General features: G+C 39.0%; 1 protein-coding gene across 3 annotated transcripts in view; it reads right to left on the minus strand.

Annotated features, from left to right (window-relative positions):
* The window catches only part of rims4 (regulating synaptic membrane exocytosis 4), a 73726-nt gene that overhangs the window by 23668 nt on the left and 25612 nt on the right, over nt 1–24446 (minus strand). For all 3 annotated transcript variants that reach the window (XM_062051061.1, XM_062051041.1, XM_062051051.1), the window contains one exon: nt 8127–8271. In XM_062051061.1, the coding sequence (XP_061907045.1) occupies nt 8127–8203 (77 nt within the window). In that variant the 5' untranslated portion in view covers nt 8204–8271. The remainder of the gene's footprint in view (nt 1–8126; nt 8272–24446) is intronic.

A 24446-nucleotide genomic window follows, 5' to 3' on the forward strand; every position in this document is an offset into this window, starting at 1 on the left:
AAGGATGGGGCGAGGATCACCATTTTGTGAACAAATGCCTGAACAAATTGTTTAAGAACAACATTTCTCAACCAGCTATTGCAAAGAATTTAGGAATTTCGCCATCTACGGTCCGTAATATCATCAAAAGGTTGAGAATCAGGAGAAATCACTGCACGTAAGCAGCAAAGCTGAATGCCCGTGACCTTGGATCCTTCAGGCGGTACTTCATCAAAAACCGACATCGGTGTGTAAAGGATATCACCACATGGGCTCAGGAACACTTCAGAAAACCACTGTCAGTAACTACAGTTTGTCGCTACATCTGTAAGTGCAAGTTAAAACTCTACTATGCAAAGCGAAAGCCATTCATCAACAACACCCAGAAACGCCGACGGCTTCGCTGGGCCAGAGCTCATCTAAGATGGACTGATGCAAAGTGTAAAAGTGTTCTGTGGTCTGACGAGTCCACATTTCAAATTGTTTTTGGAAACTGTGGTCGTTGTGTCCTTCGGAACGAAGAGGAAAAGAACCATCCGGATTGTTATAGGCGTAAAGTTCAAAAGCCAGCATCTGTGATGGTATGGGGGTGTACTAGTGCTCAAGGCATGGGTAACTTACACATCTGTGAAGGCACCATTAATGCTGAAAGGTACATACAGGTTTTGGAGCAACATATGTTGCCATCCAAGCAATGTTATCATGGACGCCTCTGCTTATTTCAGCAAGACAAAGCCAAGTCACTTGTTACAACAGTCAGGCTTCATAGTAAAAGAGTGCGGGTACTTGACTGGCCTGCCTGTAGTCCAGACCTGTCTCCCATTGTAACTGTGTGGCGCAATATGAAACATAAAATACCACAACGGAGACCCCCGGACTGTTGAACAACTTAAGCTGTACATCAAGCAAGCATGGGAAATAATTCCACCAGAAAAGCTTAAAAAATTGGTCTTCTCAGTTTCCAAACGTTTACTGAGTGTGGTTAAAAGGAAAGGCCATGTAACACAGTGGTAAAAATGCCCCAGTGCCAACTTTTTTGCAATGTGTTGCTGCCATTAAATTCTAAGTTAATGATTATTTGCAAAAAAAAATAGGTTTCTCAGTTCGAACATTAAATATCTTGTCTTTCCAGTCTATTCAATTGAATATAAGTTGAAAAAGATTTACAAATCATTGTATTCTGTTTTTATTTACGAATTACACAACGTGCCAACTTCACTGGTTTTGGGTTTTGTATTTCAGACGTATTCAATTTCAAAATGGCGTTCGCAGAGCAGTTTCAGCCCTGATAGATCACACTGCAAGTGCTGAAAAATTATATTTGCATCTTTTCCTCCCAATATTGTAGCCGTTCTGATGATGAGCATGTATTATGCCTATTGGTGAAGACAAACACACTAAATGGATTGTGCTCTTTATTCTGCTTACTTAAGCGACACAATCCTCGGCCCACCAGTTTAGTAGCTCAGCTTTGCGTGCGCTATCAAGTTGGCACAGGTTTAATTACGCGCATACCTTCAGTAGATCGGACCCTTAATGTGCATATTTAAATCACCCAGCTTCCGTGCTGAACGAAGGGAAAATGTTTTGGAATATTTACGAGACTATTCCGACGGTCACAGGCACTCCGACTGGCACTTAATTAAGCGCAGAGCGGTTTGGCAGTCATTAGTGAATAATTTACAGTCTCTGCACACAAAACCACTTAGCGAAGATTAGTAGTTCATGCAAAGATTAGCATCTTTTCTCAGGTCACTTTAATATTCATTAATTTGCTTTGTTACATCATGTGCTCTGCAGCCTGCTTGAGGCATGTAGCGCACGTCAATGACATTAATTCCAGCAAGTTCTAATGAGGTCAGCGTGTATGTGCTGTATATTTACCCAAATGTGTGTGTGTAATATTGCAACATTAGCCCTGTGGGTATTACAGGGTGATAAAATGTTGGGTTTTAGATTAGAACGCAGCTGTGGAGATTAGGCTGCAGTTTCACAGAAAAATAATGCCGGACGTACAGTAAACCGGCAACGAATCACGCATCTCTAAGGTCACACTTTATCCACTTTTTTACGATTATTTCCTGCAACCAGGACACTATACTTAAACTGTACATTTTGAGTGCACATCCAAGAAGATTCTGACTGTTTTTTGTTTGTTGCGACACTTGAAGGCAGATCAGCTTAAACATGTACTCTCGAGATGGACATTTGATTGTATTCCATTAACTACTGGAACAATGAAGAGTCAATTAGTCAGTTCTTTGTTATAGATATGCTGTGTACGAAATGAAACATTTTATGTATATCAATTTGTATTGACCAATAAGAACTCAGACCGAATTGGGCCCAACATTTCTTGTGTTTTTCTTCTATTTTATTTTTTTTCAAATAGAAATTAATGTCAAAGATGTGTGATGTAACATACTGTATGCTACTTATTTAATTTTGAATGTAACTCAACATGATTTGTGCTTAGTACCACACATTTCCTTTGAATTGAACCAAATAACTTTCCTCCAGAAGGTCTTATCTTTGTTCATGTGACGTCAGATGAAACAACAAACGTTACCCAGCAAAATGTTTGGAGGAGAAAAGGTGAGGCCTTTAATCCCAGGAACACTTTTCCTACTGTCAAGCATGGTGGTGGTAGGCTCTGGGCCTGTTTTGCTGCCAATGGAACTGGTGCTTCACAGAGAGTAAATGGGACAATGAAAAAGGAGGATTACCTCCAAATTCTTCAGGACATCTTAAAATCATCAGCTCGGAGGTTGGGTCTTGGGCGCAGTTGGGTGTTCCAACAGGACAATGACCCCAAACGCACGTCAAAAGTGGTAAAGCAATGGCTAAATCAGGCTAGAATAAAGGTTTTAGAATGGCCTTCCCAAAGTCCTGACTTAAATGTGTGGACAATGCTGAAGAAACAAGTCCATGTCAGAGAACCAACAAATTTAGCTTAACTGTACCAATTTTGTCAAGAGGAGTGGTCGAAAATTCAACCAGAAGCTTGCCAGAAGCTTGTGGATGGCTACAAAAAAGCTTTATTGCAGTGAAACTTGCCAAGGGACATGTAACCAAATATTAACATTGCTGTATGTATACTTTTGACCCAGCAGATTTGGTCACATTTTCAGTAGACCCATAATAAATTCACAAAAGAACCACACTTCATGAATGTTTTTTTTGTGACTAACAAGTTTGTGCTCCAATCACTCTATCACAAATAAATAAGAGTTGTAGAAATTATTGGAAACTCAAGACAGCCATGACATTATGTTCTTTACAAGTGTATGTAAACTTTTGACCACCTACTGTATATTTACTTATAAATAAGTAAAAGTTATTGAAGAGCTTTTTATAAGTGTTTGACAGGCTTTCCATAGACATTTTAAGGCTAAAGTTCTCTTTTTGCTAGCTCAGAAAGATCAACAGGTTGTCAATAAAGAGTTGAGGTCATTTTAAAAGTTCATACTTCAAGCTCTTCAAAACTGGACAAACAAAGAAAATGGTGTCCATAAAACTTACATTAGATACAAAATAATTTACCGTTAAAATTCTAAATGAAAAGAAATGCATTAAAAACAAATGCAGTAGCTTGATGCTAATTTACATTGTATTCGCCATAGGTAGCTAATAGTTAGCATTGAAAATGTTATAGGGCAAATTCAACACCTCCTAATTGGACAATCAAATACAGATCTAAGATGTACATTAAAATCAAACAGATAATAATGTTATAAGTATAATACTTACAGGCAAACATTTTGCAGTTCTCAACAGACACCAAGATTGACACATTCCGATAAATGGCAGTAGACTACTTCCTGACTACGGCAGCATACTTAGGACACATTTAACTGAATGCACACTTGCAAATGAGACACAGAAGTGCAAAAATACAAACTTTAACAACTAGATAGCACACTAAAAGCCTGATAGTAATATTTTCCAGATTTTTTCTACCATAAGAACATAAGAAGAGTAGAATTGTAAAAAAACACTATTAAAGCACTAAATTAGTTAAATGCTAAAAAAGTGTGCTTGTTGACCATATGGGCTCATTTTAGGACATTTAAAGTCTTACTGAATTTATAAAGGTTAGACAAAATTCAAAAGTTGGAAAGAAGCATTCAAACGCTGAGTGGCTGTAGATGGAGGCCAAGATGGCCGTTATGTGAGCACAACAACACCTTCTTGTTCCTGTTAAAAGACACAGATTCTGTGGCATAGACAAACAAACAGGCAAGCGCTTTCCTCCTACATGGAGTCAGTCACAAATGTGCGTCACTGAACACTTGCATCTTTATCCCGGGCAGGAAACATTTTTTATTTGGGAACGTAGGCAGATGTCAATAATGAACTGGCGTATGTTCACTTGGAGGATGGTCACGTCTAACTTCTTGAGCCCTACTGTCTTAAAGAACAAAAATAAAAAATATCATTTGCATCTATATTTGCATCTAACGATACACATGAATGATTTTGATGTATTTGTAGGGCTGGGCAATGAAGCAAAAAAATTATCACGATTCATTTTTTCGTATCATTTGATCTTGATTAATATAAAAAAATATATTTTTAATCAAAGATTATACACTGTACTTTTGCAGCCCTACTGTTTATTATTGTCGCATATTATAACAGACATTTCAAGCTGCATAGTGTGTACCACGGTGCACTGAGATTTATCACCAACTGCGCTCCCCTTACTCACCATTGCGTATTATACTCAATGGTTAACTGGACATCTTTATGTGCTCGACGCCTCAATCATTGGTATGTTTTCATCTACAAAACCATTCTGGGTATCACTCCATCTTATCTGTCTTGTCTTTTAACAAAGAAACAAGGAAGTCACAATCTTCGTTCAACGAATGTTCTGCAATTTGTCGTCCCCAAAGTAAGAACTGAACTGGGCAAGAAAGCATTTAGGTTTTCAGCAGCGAAGGCTTGGAATAACCTACAATCGAATATTAAACTTCAAACCCTTGTTACGTTGAATGAGTTTAAAGCTTCTGTGAAAGGATTGCAGTCTACCTTGTCTGTATGCACATGTGTTATGTGAGCAAGTTTTAATGTCGTAAATGTGATGTTTTATGTATTTGTTTACTGTTTTTAATGTAACCTTGCTGCTGCCCTCTTGGCCAGGTCTCCCTTGGAAAAGAGATCTTTGATCTCAATGGGATTTTACCTGGTTAAATAAAGGCTAATAAATAATAAATTTCTGCCATGTTGATAAAGGTAACATATGCTAACAGCTGACAACTGTCCTTTTTTTTATACCTATGATTGACCGTTTAATAGGGGTGTGACAGTACAGGTAACCCATGCTAAGGTCCGTACCTCAGTTTAAGGCCACGGTTTCCCTTCTTTTATAGTATGTTTTGGAGAGGTGATAAAGAAAACTACCTTTTTTTGTTATTTGCTTGTCATCACAAACTTAATTCAGCAGTAGACAAAGTATCAATGGTGTTGTAAATATCACACAACTTTTATTTTAAGTTAACATTTACTAAACAACACTTTCAAATCGTAATTTATTACCGGTATTTGTATTATTTAATGACTTGTATGTACATCAGCGCTTCTCACCAGTGCTTTGGCAAACGACAAGCGGTGACACAGATTTTGGAGTTTTTTTAAATCTCAAATTCAGTATCTTATGTTAAAAAACAACAAAAAAACATTAAAGAGCAGTTTGAATTTGAGGTACTGTAAAATAATGTGTACCAACACATATAACAGGATTATTTCAGGAAGAAAATGTTTGTATCCATAAACCCAAAAATGATTTGAACAAAAAGTGTCTGGAGAGTTTTTTAGAATAGTATTTTTCTAACCATAGGGTGCACCAGATTATAAGGCGCACTGCCGATGAGCGGGTCTCGTCAGGTCTATTTTCATACAAAAGGCGCATGAAAGGGGTCATATATATATTTTTTTATATAAAACACTTCCTTGTGGTCTACATAACATGAAATGGTGGTTCTTTGGTCAAAATGTTGCATAGATTATGTTTTACAGATCATCTTCAAGCCGCTTTCTGACAGCCGCTTCAGGATGCGCCGTTTTGTGGGCGGCCTTATTTACGTGGCTCACCTTCGGCAGCGTCTTCTCCCCGTCATCTTTGTTGTAGTGTCAAAAGATGCAGCTGACTGTTTTAATGACATTCAGACTTTACTTAAATCAATAACGAAGCAGCATGTCCTCATTTGTGGCTCACTAGTGCAACAATGCTGGAAATGTGTCCTGTGAAAAACCGTCCCACCGGAACTCTCTAATAGCTAAAGTTCCTTGGGTGAATAATGTACACTCACTATACCGGTATGTTTTAACGCTTTCACGGCAAGTTTACTGACAGATATAAGTAAGAACTTTCCACTACTTTATATTACAAATGGCAACACCAGAGGATGAATGTCACATGACAAGAAGATAGAGAAAAAAAGAAGGTTATCGACTACGGTGCCGGCATCGACTACAAAAGCGGACGAAATTATACCAAGCACTTTTACTTCCCTACTGTTTACTACTGCGTTATCTTCTAACAGCATACTTGCCAACCTTGAGACCTCCGATTTCGGGGGGTGGGGGGCGTGGTCGGGGGCAGGGCGGGGCGTGGTTAAGAGGGGAGGAGTATATTTACAGCTAGAATTCACCAAGTCAAGTATTTCATATATATATATACACATATATAAGAAATACTTGACTTTCAGTGAATTCTAGCTATATCTATATATTTATTTTATTATGTATATATAAATAAAATAAATACTTAAATTTCAGTGTTCATTTATTTACACATGTACACACACATAACATTCATTTACTCATTGTTGAGTTAAGGGTTGAATTGTCCATCCTTGTTCTATTCTCTGTCACTATCTTTCTAACCATGCTGAACACCCTCTCTGATGATGCATTGCTGTGCGGCTTGGAACTTACAAGCATATTTCTTCATCTTACTCGTCGTCAGCGTCGCCACGGCCAAATGCGGCCCCTGAGTCAAAAAGTTTGGGGACCCCTGGACTACAGTGTTTTCTGCTGTTTAAATGCTTTGAACCGGACGTGCAAGTGCTGTTCCGTCTTCTAATCGTCCATAGCGTTCCAGCTTGTGTGGATTCTTCATTCATCACTCCAAGCAATGTTTGTAAGTTTTACAATATAACTAAAACAATTCTTACTAACTAAAATGTCGGATGTGTGATGTCTGTTGGAGTGTTTTCATGCATATTTGTACGCGCTATCATAATGTAATGAAGCTAGCCGAGTGAATGGACTGGAGAGCTTAAGTAATCAGGAGGAAATGAGTATCAGGGGTACGCGCAGGTGGCTCTGCCCCGTAACCCAAAAACCAGGCACAGCAACAAAAAGAACACAGGCGACAGCAGAGCTGCCAGATCATGACACACCACTTGCTCACCCTTCTGCGCTGCAGCGGTAACACAAACCGTTTGTGACACGAAAAAAGGTCAGTCTTTGTTTTCTTATTTTGTTTTGTTTAACGATAAATTACAATTATTCTTCAGTGCCTGTCTCAAGCCGCACCTTTCCCGCCCTAAGCCTGCATGTAGAATAAAGTATTCATCACACTTCCTCCTTACTTGTTTTCCAAATGAAATCTGTAAGTGCCGATTCCTAAATAAAATATCTCGGCTGTGCATGGAGAGAAGAAGATGAATATGGGAACAAAACACAGTGTGTGTGTGTGTGTGTGTGTGTGTGTTTGTGCGTGTGTGTGTGTGTGTGCGTGTGATCCAATCATCCTCTTCTGATTTTGGCCCCCCTCTGTGAGATTTTAAAGCCTCCCAGCCCCCATCAGCAGCTCTGCTCCGTCTTCTTACGTAACTGCAGGACTTCGCTGGTCGCCAGGTTGGCAAATGTTCCGATGTAGTGTGTGTGCGTGTGTGCGTGTGTGTGTGTGTCATAGTACTACACTAGTTTTGCTGATGTCCTAAGCTCCTTGCCTCTTTGTGTGTGGATGGCTCTGTAGATGTCGCCGCTACAGAGAGTGTAACCTCTCATGTATTTGTATGGACATTTTCGGTTCGGTGGCAGAGGTACCAAACCATGATTACGGCATGTGGTTACACCCCTAATCGCAAAAAAAATAAAACACCGTACTACACAATACTGTCCGCGACACTCACTTGCCCTCCGAGCCGTAGCTGTTCACGCTGTCCTCGATGGACTCGTGACTGGCCTGGCGGACCGTCTTGCTGGGCATCTCTACGGCCAGACCTGTCTCCGTGCTCCTCTGGATGGCGCCCTTCAGCTTCCGGCCCTCGTTATCCACTGAAAGTACAGAAAAGTCCTCTTTAACTGGGCTGACCTTGAAAAGATTTAAAACGTCATTTTTATGCTGCTGCAAATCAAGTGACGTTTCAGGAGGAGACAAAATATGCACATGAAAATGCAGAGCAAAGTTTTTTCGTCAGGGATGATATTTGCTTCTGGCCAGAATTGAATTTGGTATCAATCAAGTATCAATGTAATTTGTAATTCACACATATATGTGTTAATCTGCACCAAAATTTCACCCCATTGTTGTCGCTCAACTACTCAGCTGATTCAAGGCACATCAAAATGTTCAGTTAAGTTCAGTTCCAGTTTATTTCGAACACACATACGATACAATGTAATTCATCACACATTTCCAGTTGTTTCATTACAGCACGTCCGAAAAGGAGTAGGAAGAAGCAGAGCTTATTTAATCCTACCCCTTTTCATACCATAGCAATTGTATCCAATGTCCTTGTTCTCTGTAACAGAACAGTGAACAAATAAATAATAAATAAATAATATACCATATTAAGTAAACCAATATTAAATGCTTAAATAATCTTTGTCTCAATAAAAAGAAAAAAAGAAAAAAAAAGGTTTCAAGATGTTCATCATAACTCTTGTTCTGTGTACTTTGTGAACACTTGTAGTTTTGAACAGACTCTTAAACTGAATCATATTGGTGCTTTGTTTAATTTCTTTGGTTAGTCCATTCCATAATTTAATTCCACATACTGATATGCTAAAGGTCTTAAGTGTTGTACAAGCATACAAATGTTTTAAATTAGATGTTCCTCTAATAATGATCCTCTTTTGTTGAGAATAAGTGTTGTACATTCTTGGGTATCAGGTTATAGTTAGCTTTGTACATAATTTTAGCTGTTTGCAAATGCACCAAATCGTTGAATTGCAATAATTGTGATTTAATAAATAAAGGGTTTGTATGTTCTCTATATCCAACATGATGTATTATTCCAATGTATCTTTTTTGTAACACATTTAATGAATGAAGCGCACATTTGTAGTTGTTTCCCCATATTTCTGCACAATAACTCAGATATGGTAACACTAGCAAGCAGTAGAGAATATGAAGTGATTTTTGGTCTGGAACATGTTTTGCTTTAATCATTATTGACGTGTTTCTTGCTACTTTATGTTGTATATTTTTTACATGAGAATTTCAATTAATTTAATTAATATGTTATTACACCCAAAAATATGTTTTCTTTTACCCTTTCAATATCTATTCCATCTATTTGTATTTGCGTTTGACTTTCTCTATGTTCAGCTCTATGGGGACTTCCTGGACACCAATCCGTGTTTTCCATAAATGCATTGGAATGCCACAAATAAATGTAGACCCCCACAAATAGACTGACTGATACCTGTGCACCTTCACTCATAAACACATTATAATGGGACTGTTGGGAACGGTTCACAAGATCCAAGGCTCGGATCTTATTACATTTTTGTGACACGGTTTTCACTTCGGTTCAGTTTAGTGTAAATTGTTGTTCAATGGTCCACTATGCCCAATTATGTTTTGGTTCTTAGAGGGGAGCTATGATGAAATGTGTCTTTTACGACTTAATAATGTTGATACAATGTTAGATACTTGTGTTAAACGATGCTAAAGTATTAAATCATGAGGTTCATGCATTGAGTGTTAGCTTGGACGCAGTTTTTGACGCCTCTGTTCACATGGTTTTGCAGTCTGGCTACGTCGTGACATCACAGCGAGGTCAACGTATTCATTTAGACAATAAGTAAAGTGCTTAGTCAGAGTAGTAGGAGCTTCCCCCCTTTTACTTTAGGCTATAAGAAAACAAGAACATAGGTAGGATAAAGTACTATTTTAATCTAATATTGGCTTGGCTAATAACACAGATGCTAAAAGCAGTTGTTTTTTATGCAGGTGTACCTACTCTTGTGGCCGGGTGAATATATATACTGTTAACAAAGTGTATTTTTTACTGCGTTTGGGGGGGAAAAAAAGTGGTGACGACTTCAACAAATGTATATATTTAAACAGTGTACATTTTCAAAATATAAATGATGATACTTTTGGAGAGGGTGGGCGTGGTTTCATTTGCAATCTGGGAACTCCTCCACAAACGAATATCTTGCAGACTGACTCAAAAAAAAGGAGTCATAAAAGTGACTGTGGAACCAAGTTTAAACCAACGCATATCCAATACGTATTATTTAGAGCAGTGTTTAGATCCACCAAAAAATATCTGTTTCTCAGCTGTGGTTCGTATGGGCCGCAGCGGTCTTTAGTTGTAATACACGTTTCCTCTACTTTTGGCAGTAATGACAAAAACAAACGAACTAAAGTCATAGAGAAATGTCTTAAGCGCAAAAATTATGACTAAAGTGGTGGAGCTGTATTTTTAATTGCACTTTAATTTTATTGACAGTTTATTTATTTAAGTTGAAGTACCAATGATTGTCACACACACACTAGGTGTGGCGACATGTGTCCTCTGCATTCGACCCATCCCCTTGTTCACCCCCTGGGAGGTGAGGGGAGCAGTGGGCAGCAGCGGTGCTGCGCCCGGGAATCATTTTTGGTGATTCAACCCCCAATTCCAACCCTTGATGCTGAGTGCCAAGCAGGGAGGTAATAGGTCCCATTTTTATAGTCTTTGGTATGACTCGGCCGGGGTTTGAACTCACAACCTACCAGTGGCGTGCCGTCACTAGAGGCAGGGGAGGCGGGGCCTCACCTGCCGTCATGGAAAGAAAAAAAATGTAAAAAGAAAAAAATAATAATTAAATTGTTATATGTATCCAGTGATTATACTAAAGTTATTTTCCATTTAACTTCACCAGTTTTAGATTATTTTTATTTTTATTTTCACATTTGCCGTTCAAATACTGAGAAGAGACGGTGCGGTGATCAGCAGCCAGATGAGGCACGTCACTGATTTGTGCCTCAACATGGATTGCACAATGACTCGGCTAACTGCTGAGCTGCTGTGCAGTGAGACTGTATTGCTATATGAATTATATCAGCTAACTAAACTATGGCATAGTTTAGTTAGCTGAGGTATATAATGTACAGTGTATTTTGTCAAAAACTGTATGTGTGTAACGTATTTCTTGTGCTGAGCATTCATAAATCTGCTGCAAAAGAGTACTGGTTGAGGCTCGCAGTAATCCGGCCTCCTGGTGGTAGAGGGTGGTAGTGATCCCAGAGATCATTCCTCGGCCGCAGAAGAAAAAAAAAAAGAAAAAAAAGTTTGCAAGCGATTGTTTATTTCCTCTAGCCTGGACTTTTATTAAAAACATGGAGGATTACATATGTAAAATAAAACAGTTTTCTAAACTGGACTTTCAATCGAAGCAGGAGGTAATAATTAAAGGTATACCAACGCCGGAGCTAAAAGGTTTGCTTTTGACTTCGGGACAGAAGACCCGTTCTTTTCAAACGGCGTGGTACACACGCAAAGGCTGTCCAGCAAGAAAGGTAAGACCATAATAATGTTTTTTTTATTAAATGTGCTTTTTTGTGTGCTACAGTTGTGTAAAGAATGCTAGTATGAGCTTTTAAACATAACCCGTTAACTGCTGCCAATCACATGGTGAATAAGATACTATTTAGGGTACATATGTTTGTAAATCTGACTGTGATGATGCAGTGCCTCACCAGACATTAATATCACCGCACGCCACTGCAACCTACCGATCTCAGGGCGGACACTCTAACCTAAGTTTTTTCGAGTCTCTTCATATGCAATATATTTGGTTAGAACATTTTTTTTTTCTTCTAATTAGCCTGACCTAAGCTTAAGGCTTATGTGTTGGGCGGCATAGCTCGGTTGGTAGAGTGGCCGTGCCAGCAACTTGAGGGTTCCAGGTTCGATTCTCGCTTCCGCCATCCTAGTCACTGCCGTTGTGTCCTTGGGCAAGACACTTTGCCCACCTGCTCCCAGTGCCACCCACACTGGTTTAAATGTAAGTTAGATATTGGGTTTCACTATGTAAAGCGCTTTGAGTCACTAGAGAAAAGCGCTATATAAATATAATTCACTTCACTTCATGTGTTAAATACATATTAGTTTTTGTGATTAACACATGGTTTCATATAATTTGACAAGGTTGAAAACGGTAAGACGGTTAGATTTAATTATTGATTATGATTCAAATCAGGAGTAAGATTACAAATTCAGTGTTAATATTTGAGTGGGTCCCAGGCCCCTCTGTAGTAGAAAAGTTGGGCCCTGAGGTCAAAAAGGTTCTTAACCTATGCCACAAGGAAATGATTTAAACATACATTAAAATCATAATAGGTCCCCTTTTAGTCAACTGCAAGTAAAGAATTTTATAAAATAAAACTTAAACATGAGAAGGATTTTTTATACATTGGCCCTGACTGTTTTCTTAGAAAAGTTTTGTCCCTTAAAAAAATACACTCTAAAAAACATATAAAAAACAAATTAATAAATACATTCTTCTGAAGATAACAATGGCCCGCTTTGATTGACACTGTCAAAGAGCTGTTGGTTTGCCAATATGTTTATCATTGTATTGTATCCTATTACCAACTTTTTCTCATATTTTGGTACCATTATTTAGCAACGTGAGAGGACCAATCAATAAAAAAATGTGTCATCTTTGCTGCATCAATTTCATGTCCAGTGAGTGTATTAGCTGTGCATTCAAAGTAATCAAAAATACATTTCGAAATCAGATGGTTTGGGTCCATGGCGGCACCCACCATCAAGGACGAGGTGGTGATGAGAAATCACTTTACAAAGTCAAGCACCAGAACACTCTTCTGGGAGCCCTCATTCATCTTGTAGGAACGTGCATCGCAGAAATCGATGCACAGTGGTCATTCACATGAAAGGTGAAGGTGTGTGTGTGTGTGTGTGTGTGTGTGTGTGTGTGTGTGTGTGTGTGTGTGTGTGTGTGTGTGTGTGTGTGTGTGTGTGAGCCAGGAGAAGGAAACTGTCATGCCCTAAAAACAAGGTCACTCAAACACACACATCTCCTGCTGGAGCACTTCATTATGAGCCGGACCACCGTACATGCACTAACAAACACACGTGCACACACTTGCACACACATGCTGATGGCATAAACACTCAAAGTGGTTGTTTAGGGCCACAAATACTAGGGGGGTTACTTGATTAAAAGGCACGTTTAGGTTAATTGAGATGTTTATATTTCAAAGAATAATAATAACTAGCGGTATTTGGAGAGTTCAATCTGGGTAAGCAACCTATAAATCATATCCTAATAATATTAAAAACCAAAACGGGGGCCTAAAAGATAATTTACAACATGTTTAAGTTAAAGTTAAAGTAAAGTACCAATGATTGTCACACACACTAGGTGTGGTGGAATGTGTCCTCTGCATTTGACCCATCCCCTTGTTCACCCCCTAGGAGGTGAGGACAGCAGTGGGCAGCAGCGGTGGCCGCGCCCGGGAATCGATTTTGGTTATTTAACCCCCAATTCCAACCCTTGGTGCTGAGTGCAGATTGTGTTTACTTTTTTTTTTTTACACATTTCTTATTCAAGTTTTGTTGTTGTTTGCAAAGTTTGAAATATTTAGATGTTTTATATTTAAATTACATGGAAGGCACTTTTTAAAGTTGATATTTATATTAGCTTTGTATTTTGTTAGGGGTTGAGGTTTCTTATTTATATAATACTACTTATTAGTGGTAATATTTATCAGTTCAGATGCAAACCTTGTTCAAGTAAAGAAATTTGCAATTAATTTATTTTTAATTAGACTTAGACAAACATTATTGATCCGAAAGGGAAATTGTTCCCCACAGTAGCTCGGTTACAAAGGATGGAAAGGATAATGTACACAATGGCACAAAAAGAGGGCAAAAACAAAAGGTATAAAGTAGACTAAAATGTACCATAGTAGCAATATAAAATATAACATATATGTAATATTTACATATTATATATGCAGTACATCATATATACTGACATATTATATTATTATAATATATATTCATATAATATTTTATGCAGCATACATGAGTGTCTGTTTGATATCAGCAATATTTGTCAGTCAGCCAATCAGTGAGATCATGTCACACAATTACATTTTCTTCCAAATGACATCATAGCATAAATACATGCTGGAATTCAAATGTGTAAATAAATAAATAAACGTGAAGATTTCTGTTACCTACGCAGACTTGTCTGACCTAGAAGTGGTCTATTTGCATCGTACGCATGGGATGAGACACTGGCAGATTCAGGTTACTGCTTGTGCGTTTGACAGCGTCTATCATCATGTATGTGCTGATGTCATTGTGCCACATGGTCTCAGTGTATAACCACATGTCAATGACATCTACAGGAATACATGTGGAACATATGGAATATATAAGTGAACGGCATTAAACCTAAGAGAAACATACCGGACAAAATGTAATTTAATTTTACAGAACACCAGAAGAGCAACTCATATACTGTGCTCCATTCCTGCAGGTTTGGAGTAATGAGCATGACAAAGACAAGTGGGGGTGTGTCTTAAATTAAAAACTTCAGTCAGCACTCTTTAAAATGCGTAGTGTGTGAATGGCGTGTACTTTGTTCCCGAATGCAATAATTGTGTTTATTACAGGAAATAACAATTGCAATATTTATTACAAATATTTATTTGTTATAATATTTATAACAGGCACATTTATTAAAAAACATTTAATCATACCAAAGACTATAAAAATGGGACCCATAACCTCCCTGCTTGGCACTCAGCAACAAAGGGTTGGAGTTGGGGGTTAAATCACCAAAATGATTCCCGGGCGCGGCGCTGCTGCTGCCCACTGCTCCCCAAGGGGATGGGACAAATGCAGAGGACAAATTTCACCACATCTAGTGTGTGTGTGTGTGACAATCATTGGTACTTTAATCTTTAATATTTACCTATTTTTATCATTTTAAGCCTATACGGCGCATTAATTTAAAAAACGCATCACATTTGTTTTCTTCATCACTGATTACTACTCACTGCATACTTTATGAGAGCCAACAAACATAATAAAACATCACTTACTGTACAATGTCTGCTGTCATTAGGATGCTGACTGATACGATGTTCATATATTCCCATTTAGATGAAGAATAGTTAAAGTTAAAGTTAAAGTACCAATGATTGTCACACACACACTCTGTGTGGCGAAATTATACTCTGCATTTGACCCATCACCCTTGATCACCCCGTGGAAGGTGAGGGGAGCAGTGGGCAGTAGCGGTGGCCGCGCCCGGGAATCATGACTGATAATCCTCACGAAGAAAAGAAGTGGGGGCCGGGGAGGTCCAAGCGTCTTTTGTGCTGTTCTCACCAGTTCCGGGTCCTAAATGGCTGTCAAAGTGTACCAACTTGTCGGAATACGTCCTCAGACTTCGTCTGTCCAGGTGAGATGCATGATTTATGATCTACAATAAACTTCCAGGGAGCAAGGAACCGAGGAAACACCTCGCCAGTCGATCATGTCGAAATTGTAGACAGGCTTGTGATCACAGCGCCGCTATAAATAGTTTGTCTGCGTTCGAGCTTATAATAAAAATATCACTGATTCTTGGTTAATATTCAAATCACGAAATGTAAATGGAGTATTGTTGGCGCTCTTTGAATGGTTATTATTGGATTTTATGGGCGAAATAGAGGCCCTCCTATTGGCGTCGCTGTAAGCTGACTTTTATTTGTGTTTATTTACAAGTTACAATGTATAAAAAAAAAAAAATCCATCCATGTCTTTCATAATGATCGTGAACAATAAGCAAAACCCCCCCCCCAAAAGTGCAGTTCTCCTTTAAAGACACATTGAGGTTATAAAGCAGACCTGGGCAAATTAATGCCTGGGGGCTGCATGCGTTCCGTTAAGCTTTTCAATCTGGCCCGCCGGACATTCCCCAAAAATGTTTTTCAATCTTTAAGATGGAAACTGTAGCTTCCATTATGATGTGCAGTGATGTTTTCAAATTACCGGAAGTCTTGAACTATACAAAGTATTTCAATGGTTGGAATCTGCGCTTTTGCATGATATACTAGTTACTATGGTAAATTAATTAGTTACTATGGTAATCTATGTCACAGCAGCTCAGACAAGGCAGCAAGCAGTGTGGGTGGGGAGCGTTTCCACAGAGGGTTTCCAGAGCGGCCAGCCTGAAATGCGCGTCAGGGACAGACGCGGAAGGAGATTTTTACTAGGGATGTCCCGATACAACTTTTTCACTTCTGATACGATACCGATATTGTAGCCTTGAGTATTGGCCGATACCGATATCAATACGATACGATATTGGCACGAATCATACATATATTTATTCCTTATTTTGTTGTGTGGAATGTTAGAAAAGGCTTGATAAATGGATGTTACTGTTACTGATGTTGTAGTGTTAAAACAGAAAACAATAGTCAGCAAGAGTAGGTATAGGAAAAACTGACCCATTTATTATTAACCAATTGGTTACATACATTTTTACCTTCAACATAAGAGTATTACCTCAAAACATCCAATTAAAACAAAATGTTGTATTTAAAGTGCAAAATAACCACTAATACCAACATAATTATACAATTGAATAGAATAAATTAAAAATAAATTACAAGACCCTGAAAAATAACCTAAATAAATCCAATTTAAAAAAAAAAAAGTTTTAAAGTGCAAACAATTCAAGTTCACTTCAGTTATTTTTTTACTGTCAGCATACGTTGGAAACAACTGTGGGCAGGGACAAAAACAACAAAAACAACACAATATTGTCCACTGTCCAACTGCTCTAAGTTAAGAGTTCACAGCTCCAGTTTCACTGACTGACTGTGCCCAAAACAATGTAATAATTACTCTTAGTCATCACTGAAGAATAGTGTAAACACAATAAACATATCACTCTAATAACGAGCATTTGCCTTCTCCACGTGTGCGGCAATACACTTTTTAAGCGTTTAAACCCGACATTACTCACCACCGACAGGGGCTGGTCATCAAGCACAATAAACTGGGCTATCTTTTCTGTTATGGCCATTGCCTTTTTGCTGTCCCGTGGTAGTTTGGCACGTCTTGCAAAGCTTTCGGCCAGCGTGGGTTGCTGAAGCGAGCTAGAGGTTCGTTGCTTCGCCTTGCTGCTCTCGCAAAAATCCTCATGTTCTTTTTTGTGGTGTTTTTTCAACTGTGCGATGAGGTTGCTTGTATTGAACCTTCCCGGTTCTGTCCCTCCACAGGACACTTGCGCCTGACAAATGTTGCATTTAGCGGCAACGTCTTTGTCCGAGTTTACTTTAAAATACTTCCACACAGCCGACATTTGCTGCAAGCACACGCGTTGTCCTGATCACGTGGGCTGTGCATGCTGGATCAGAGAAGCTCTTCTTCCGCGGCCAGCACCAACGTTAATTAAGGGGCAATGCCGCCACCTACTGTGTTGGAGTGTGATCAAACCAGAGTCACCTATTATAGACGTGCTGCAGCAGAAAATGGACAGCTTATATCGGAGCGCTTATATCGGAGTTTTTAGATTCAGTCCGATAAAATCCGATATTCACTTTTTTGGCTAATATCGGACTGATTTCCGATATCAATATCAGATCGGGACATCCCTAATTTTTACAACAAAGTTCTAAAGCTTAGTGATGTATTAGATGTATCAGATTGTAAGTAGGTTTTTTTTTACCCTTTGTGTTCATACTTTGCTGTTTGTTGCATTTTTGTTGCGTTTTCCTTGATTGTAAAATATGTCGATATATATGTTCATATGTTGTCAATATTCAGTGTTTTATCGTTCATAGTTAATATTGTAAATCCCACAGTCTTTATTTTCATGTAAATTCTAGGTGTCTCATTTATTTAAAAATAAATACAATTCCATTCTGTTTTTTCAGGCGGTCTGTTATAACGTTTTTAGCATTCAATCAGACATTATTGTGAGGTTTTGTATTAGTGTTCCTAAAAATAGATATACCGGCCCCCAGATACATTTTTTTCTCAAAATTTGGCCCCCCGAGTCAAAATAATGGCCCAGGCCTGCTATAAAGTGTGTTTTATTCAATTATTCGAATAATCCAAAAAATAATCGACAGATTATTCGATTTCTAAAATAATCGATAGCTGCAGCCTGCCAATTTAGCAACACCGTCACTATATTCAGCAAACATAGCCAATCCACCGACTTTTTCTGATGTAATTTATTATTTTTGGAGAATGATTAGATCATTCCTAAACCTTGATTTTGCTTCCAAGTATTCGGTACAGCGTCCCTTCCGACGCCTTCTTGATCCTTTTATAGCTTTTCATATAGGTTGAGTGTGTGACGTGAAATTCTATGCTGAAATGATAAGGGGGCTTTTTTTCGTGAGATTTAAATCAATAAGCAACCACAACTCTTGTTGACCTAACAGCTTGTTAGCTTCTTCTGTCATGACAGACATGACGTCACATGTTTTGCAGTGTTTGCAGACATAAAGCCTGCTCAGTGGCCTTGTGGTTAGAGTGTCCACCCTGAGATCGGTAGGTCGTGAGTTCAAACCCTGGCCGGGTCATGCCAAAGACTATAACAATGGGACCCATTACCTCCCTGCTTGGCACTCAGCATCAAGGGTTGTTTTAATTTGTTGTTTTAATTGGTTTTACGCTTTAAAATAGTTTTTAATCATATTTATTTTTATATTGTTATTATATTGGTTTTACATTTATTTATTTTTTGTTTTTATTCAGTCATTGGTGGAGCTTAGGATAATATTTGAATGTTGTTTTTAATATTGTTGTGCAGCACTTTGGAAATATGTCTATTGTTTAAAAATGCTATACAAATAAAGTGGATTGGATTGGATTGGTTAGAATTGGGGGTTAAATCACCAAAAAGATTCCTGAGCGCGGCCACCGCTTCTGCTCACTGCTCCACTCACCTTCCAGGAGGTGGAACAAGGGGATGGGTCAAATGCAGAGGGTAATTTCACTGGTGGGTAATTCCACCACATCTAATGTGTGTGACTGACTATCAGTGTTACTTTAACTTTAAACATGGTGCATTTGTGGCGATTTAAAGGATATTGTGCAATCAAAGTCAACATTTTCTGAACCGTATTACTGCGCATAAAACATTAAGAAGAAAGAGAGCAAGCATTTTGGCTCTCGCAGTTTGTGGGACACTTGCTTCGACGTCTAGTCCAAAGAGCAGGTGGGCGAGCAGTCGGAGACAGGAGTGGTGGAACATTGACATGAGTTCCTAAAACATATTACCGCTTTTTCATGACGTTTTGGTCGAATGAACGCAACTCGATCGTTAACACTGCAGTCGCATTGCACACGTGTCTTATTTACAGTATATCCACATACAAAAGAGGCCTAGGTCGTATTTGAAAAAAGTCGGAATTGTTCACATTGAAATTAAAAATTTGGAATTGACCTGCAATGTGAAGAAGGCCCAATTGTTGATCAGAAATGGCAGAAGGCGTTCGTAGAGGCGTTACTACGTGTATCCGAACGAGTTGTATACAAATAGGAAATGGAAAATTTGGCAAATTTGGTGATTTTTTTACAAAGCCAATAGCTACTTTACTCACTGAGGAACTGGCAACACTGCTACCACCACTTAGTCCCAATACAAGCGGACTTTAGCAACCAAAAGTGGAAATAAAGTCCTAACTTTGAAGCCAAATACAACTACAACCCTGACTGGTTTTGTGGTTTAGGCCATATCCTACCACATTGCTACAGTAACATGAATACATGCAACTCATAGAACAATAGATAATGAAGGATATAAAGCAATATGTAGTGTGTCGTATTGTAACACGTGTTTTTGATTGATTGAGACTTTTATTAGTAGGTTGCACAGTGAAGTACATATTCCGTACAATTGACCACTAAATGGTAACACCCGAATAAGTTTTTCAACTTGTTTAAGTCGGGGTCCACTTAAATTGATTCATGATACAGATATATACTATCATATATACTATCATCATAATACAGTCATCACACAAGATGTGCAGAAGCTAACTCCAGCTGACTGTCTAAAAGTAGACATAGTAGTGCACGTCATGCACAGGTGTGGTGAGTCAGTGAATCAGTCAAGAAATATCCCCAAAGATCGTTGTTCCCTTTACTGTGTAAATCTTTGAGGAAACACCTATTTCTATTTTCGCCGTCTTCACAAGGAACAAAGCCACGCTGCCACCTGCTGACAAGTGGCGCACGACTTCATCCAAAGAAGTATTAAGACGACAGCGGGAGGGAGAGACTTGTTAGCAGTCACAGACTGTTTCTTTTTGGTCAACTTTGAAAGTCTATCATCACACACACACACACACACACACACACACACACACACACGCACACGCACGCACACACACGCATTATTGTATTTGTTACTTTCTTGAGACCTCCAAAAAATGCCTACCTCTTTAGGACCACGCTTTCTAGATATATAAAGATTTGTATTTACAACATTAATAATATATACATACTATGCAAATATAAAAAGGTAAGCTTTTAGTAATTTTTTATTTATTTAATTTTTTGTTTGTAATTGGTTTTTAATCTTCAATACTTCAAGTTATTATAGTATGTCTCTATATACATTTTTTTTTTAATTTGGCCAAAACGGGCACATTTCAATTTCTTATGAGTGTGAATGTTGTCTGTCTATCTGTGTTGGCCCTGCGATGACGTGGCGACTTGTCCAGGGTGTACCCCGCCTTCCGCCCGAATGCAGCTGAGATAGGCTCCAGCACCCCCCGCGACCTCAAAAGGGACAAGCGGTAGAAAATGGATGGATGGACACACACTTGTTATTTCATATGTTGACCAGAGGGGGAGCACTTTTAAAACCGACACACAGTCAATTTGGAAAATCCCTCCTTTTTGGGCCACCCTAATTTTGATAGATTTCACCACCAGGGATGCAAATGAGACATTCTCTATTATATCTAATGTTTTTCCATACTGGGACCATAATTTTGGTCCTAACTTGTTCACTGGTCCTCATATGGAAGGTATTTTTCCTTGTTGATGTCTCAAGAAGGTTGGGAATACAAGAACACACACACACACACAAACACGCACGCACACAAACACAAACACACACACACACACACACACACACACACACACACACACACACACACACACACACACACACACACTCAATAAACTCTCAAGTTAAGAGAGACTATCTATGACTGTGTCTTCATTGGCGCACTTCTAATTGAGATAGATTAAGTAATAATGTTGCACGCAAAGCGGCCAAAATACGTGCTACAAATCAGGGCTCCACGATTTTGAGAAAACACCTAATTGCAATTTTTCTCTCCAAAAATTGCGATCATGATTTGATTTGCCATTTATATTTTATATAACTTTTCGATACTAATACTAATCGCTAATGTTAACATTAGCGATTTTACATGGCGATTTCAACACCTCAAAATTTGGTAGTAAACTACAACTGAGATCCATGTTACAATCAAACAGCAAGTGTGTAATAAGTACAATCAGGGTTTCCCCTAGATTGCCAATATACCTGTGGCGTTGGGGCGTGGTGGCGCTTGGCCAATATTACATCATCATATAATTTGCATAATCGGTGCTGATGCATATATTTTCTTTAAAAAGGCTAAAACAAATGTATGTATGTATGTATTAATAATTATTATTAACATATTGTTTCTTATATTATAATGTGGTGCTTTATTTTTATTTATTGTACATTGTAACAATGGCTGCACTTTGTTGAGCATTTTTCAGGTTTGTAGAGACTTCTCCAATCCTTTTAGTGACTTTTTCTTTATTAAAAATGACAAGCAACAGCATGTATTTCTGGTTTTACTGGAGACTGCGCTCGTCTGTCGCTCGATGTCTGATGAACAGCGAGAGCTGCAGCGAGCCACTTCACACTTGCTTTGCGTTGCTGCTCCAACTAAACCAGGGGTGACCTGGGGGCCGCATTGGGCTAAAAAAATTGGCCGGGTGCCAAAAGCAGACTGCATGTAAAATAACATACATATATATTGTGCCGTCTCGCGGGCCAAATTGAAGATGCCGGCGGGCCGCTTTTGGACCGCACGCCGTAGTTTGGACAACCCTGCGCTATACCGTCTGTCTTTGAAAGAGCGCCACTTTAAATATTTTCACATAGCACATTTTAATATTTGTAGATGGCTGTCCGCGGATATATCACAGATATATTAAAGGCAATCGATCAATCAATCAAAGTTTATTTATATAGCCCTTAATCACAAGTGTCTCAAAGGGCTGCACAAGCCACAACGACAACCTAGCTCAAATCCCACATCAGGGCAAGAAAAAACTAAACCAAATGGGCACAATGAGAAACCTCGGAGGGGACAGCAGATGTGGGGATCCCCCCCTGGGCGACCGGTGCAATGGATGTCGAGTGGATCTAGTTAAAAATGTGAGAGTCCAGTCCATAGTGGGGCCAACAGGGGGTCAACTTGAATGGAGACAAGTCAGCAGCGCAGAGACATCCCCAATTGATGCGCAGAGGAGTGGTCCACCCCGGGTCCCGACTTTGAACAGCTAGCGCTTCATCTGTGGTCACCTGATAACCTCTCCACGCAGGAGAGGGGGGCAGAGCAGAAAAGAAACGAGACGGCAGATCAACTGGTCTAAAAAGGGGTCTAAGGCTAGAGTATACAAATGAGTTTTAAGATTGGACTTAAATGCTTGTACTGAGGTAGCGCCTCTAACTGTTACCGGTAGATCATTCCATAGTACTGGAGCCCGAATAGAAAACGCTCTTTAGCCCGCAGACTTTTTTTGGGCTCTGGGAATCACTAGTAAGCCAGAGTTCTTAGAACGCAAATTTCTTGCCGGGACATATGGTACAATACAATCAGCAAGATAGGATGGAGCTAAATCCTTTTGTATTTTATACGTAAGTAGTAAAACCTTAAAGTTGCATCTTAAGTGCACAGGAAGCCAGTGCAGGTGAGCCAGTATAGGCGTAAGATGATCAAACTTTCTTGTTCTTGTCAAAAGTCTAGTAGCCGCGTTTTGTACCAACTGTAATCTTTTAATGCTAGACAAAGAGAGACCCGAAAATAATACGTTACAGTAATCGAGACAAGACGTAACGAACGCATGAATAATGATCTCAGCGTTGCTGGTGGAAAAAATGGAATGAATTTTAGCAATAATACACTCTTAATGTGTGACTCAAACGAGAGAGTTGGGTCGGAAATAATACCCATATTCTTTACCGAGTCGCTTGTGTAATTGTTTGGTTGTCAAATGTTAAGGTGGTATTATTAAATAAATGTCGGTGTCTAGCAGGATCGATAATCAACATTTTCGTTTTCTTAGTGTTGAGTTGCAAAAAGTTGCTGGACATTCATTGTTTAATTTCATTAAGACACGCCACCAGGTGACTGCAATCTGGCGTGTTGGTCAGCATGTAGAGTTGGGTTTCACCAGAACAACAGTGAAAGCTAACACAGTATTTGCGTATGATGTCACCTAGCGGCAGCATGTAGATGCTGAAGGGTGCAGGGCCAAGAACTGAACCCTGTGGAACTCTGCACGGTACCTTAACATACTCCGAGGTCACATTGTTATGGGAAACACACTGCATCCTGTCAGTAAGAAAGGAGTTAAACCAAGAAAAGACTAAGTCTGACATACCAATGCGTGTTTTGATACGTTCTAATAAAATGTTATGATCGACGGTATCGCAAGCAGCGCTGAGATCAAGTAGCAGCAACATGGATGACGCATCAGCATCCTTAGTTAGCAATAGCTCATTAGTCATTTTTGCGAGGGCTGTCTCTGTAGAGTGATTTGCCCTGAAACCGGACTGAAAGGGTTCACGGAGATTGTTCGACTCTAAGTGTTCATTTAGCTGCTGAGCAACAATGTTTTCGAGGATTTTCGAGATAAAGGGAAGGTGGGACACCGGCCGGTAGTTTACCATGAGGTCAGGAGTTTTGAGCACAGGATGAATAACCACTTTTTTGAATGCTAGGGGAACAGTCCCAGAGGAAAGTGATAAGTTTATAATATTAAGCACTGATGGTCCTAATATTAAAAAACAGCTCCTTGATAAGTTTCCCAGGAAGTGGGTCAAGAAAACATGTTTGTTTTTTCCCATTTACACGTCGGGGGAGTTCCTCTAATGTTATTTCATCAAGGAGAAAAGAGACTATTTTGGAGGGCATTATCTGTTGTATATTCATTCGTATCTGT

Source organism: Entelurus aequoreus, linkage group LG01, assembly GCF_033978785.1.
Source record: "Entelurus aequoreus isolate RoL-2023_Sb linkage group LG01, RoL_Eaeq_v1.1, whole genome shotgun sequence".
Taxonomy (NCBI): domain Eukaryota; kingdom Metazoa; phylum Chordata; class Actinopteri; order Syngnathiformes; family Syngnathidae; genus Entelurus; species Entelurus aequoreus.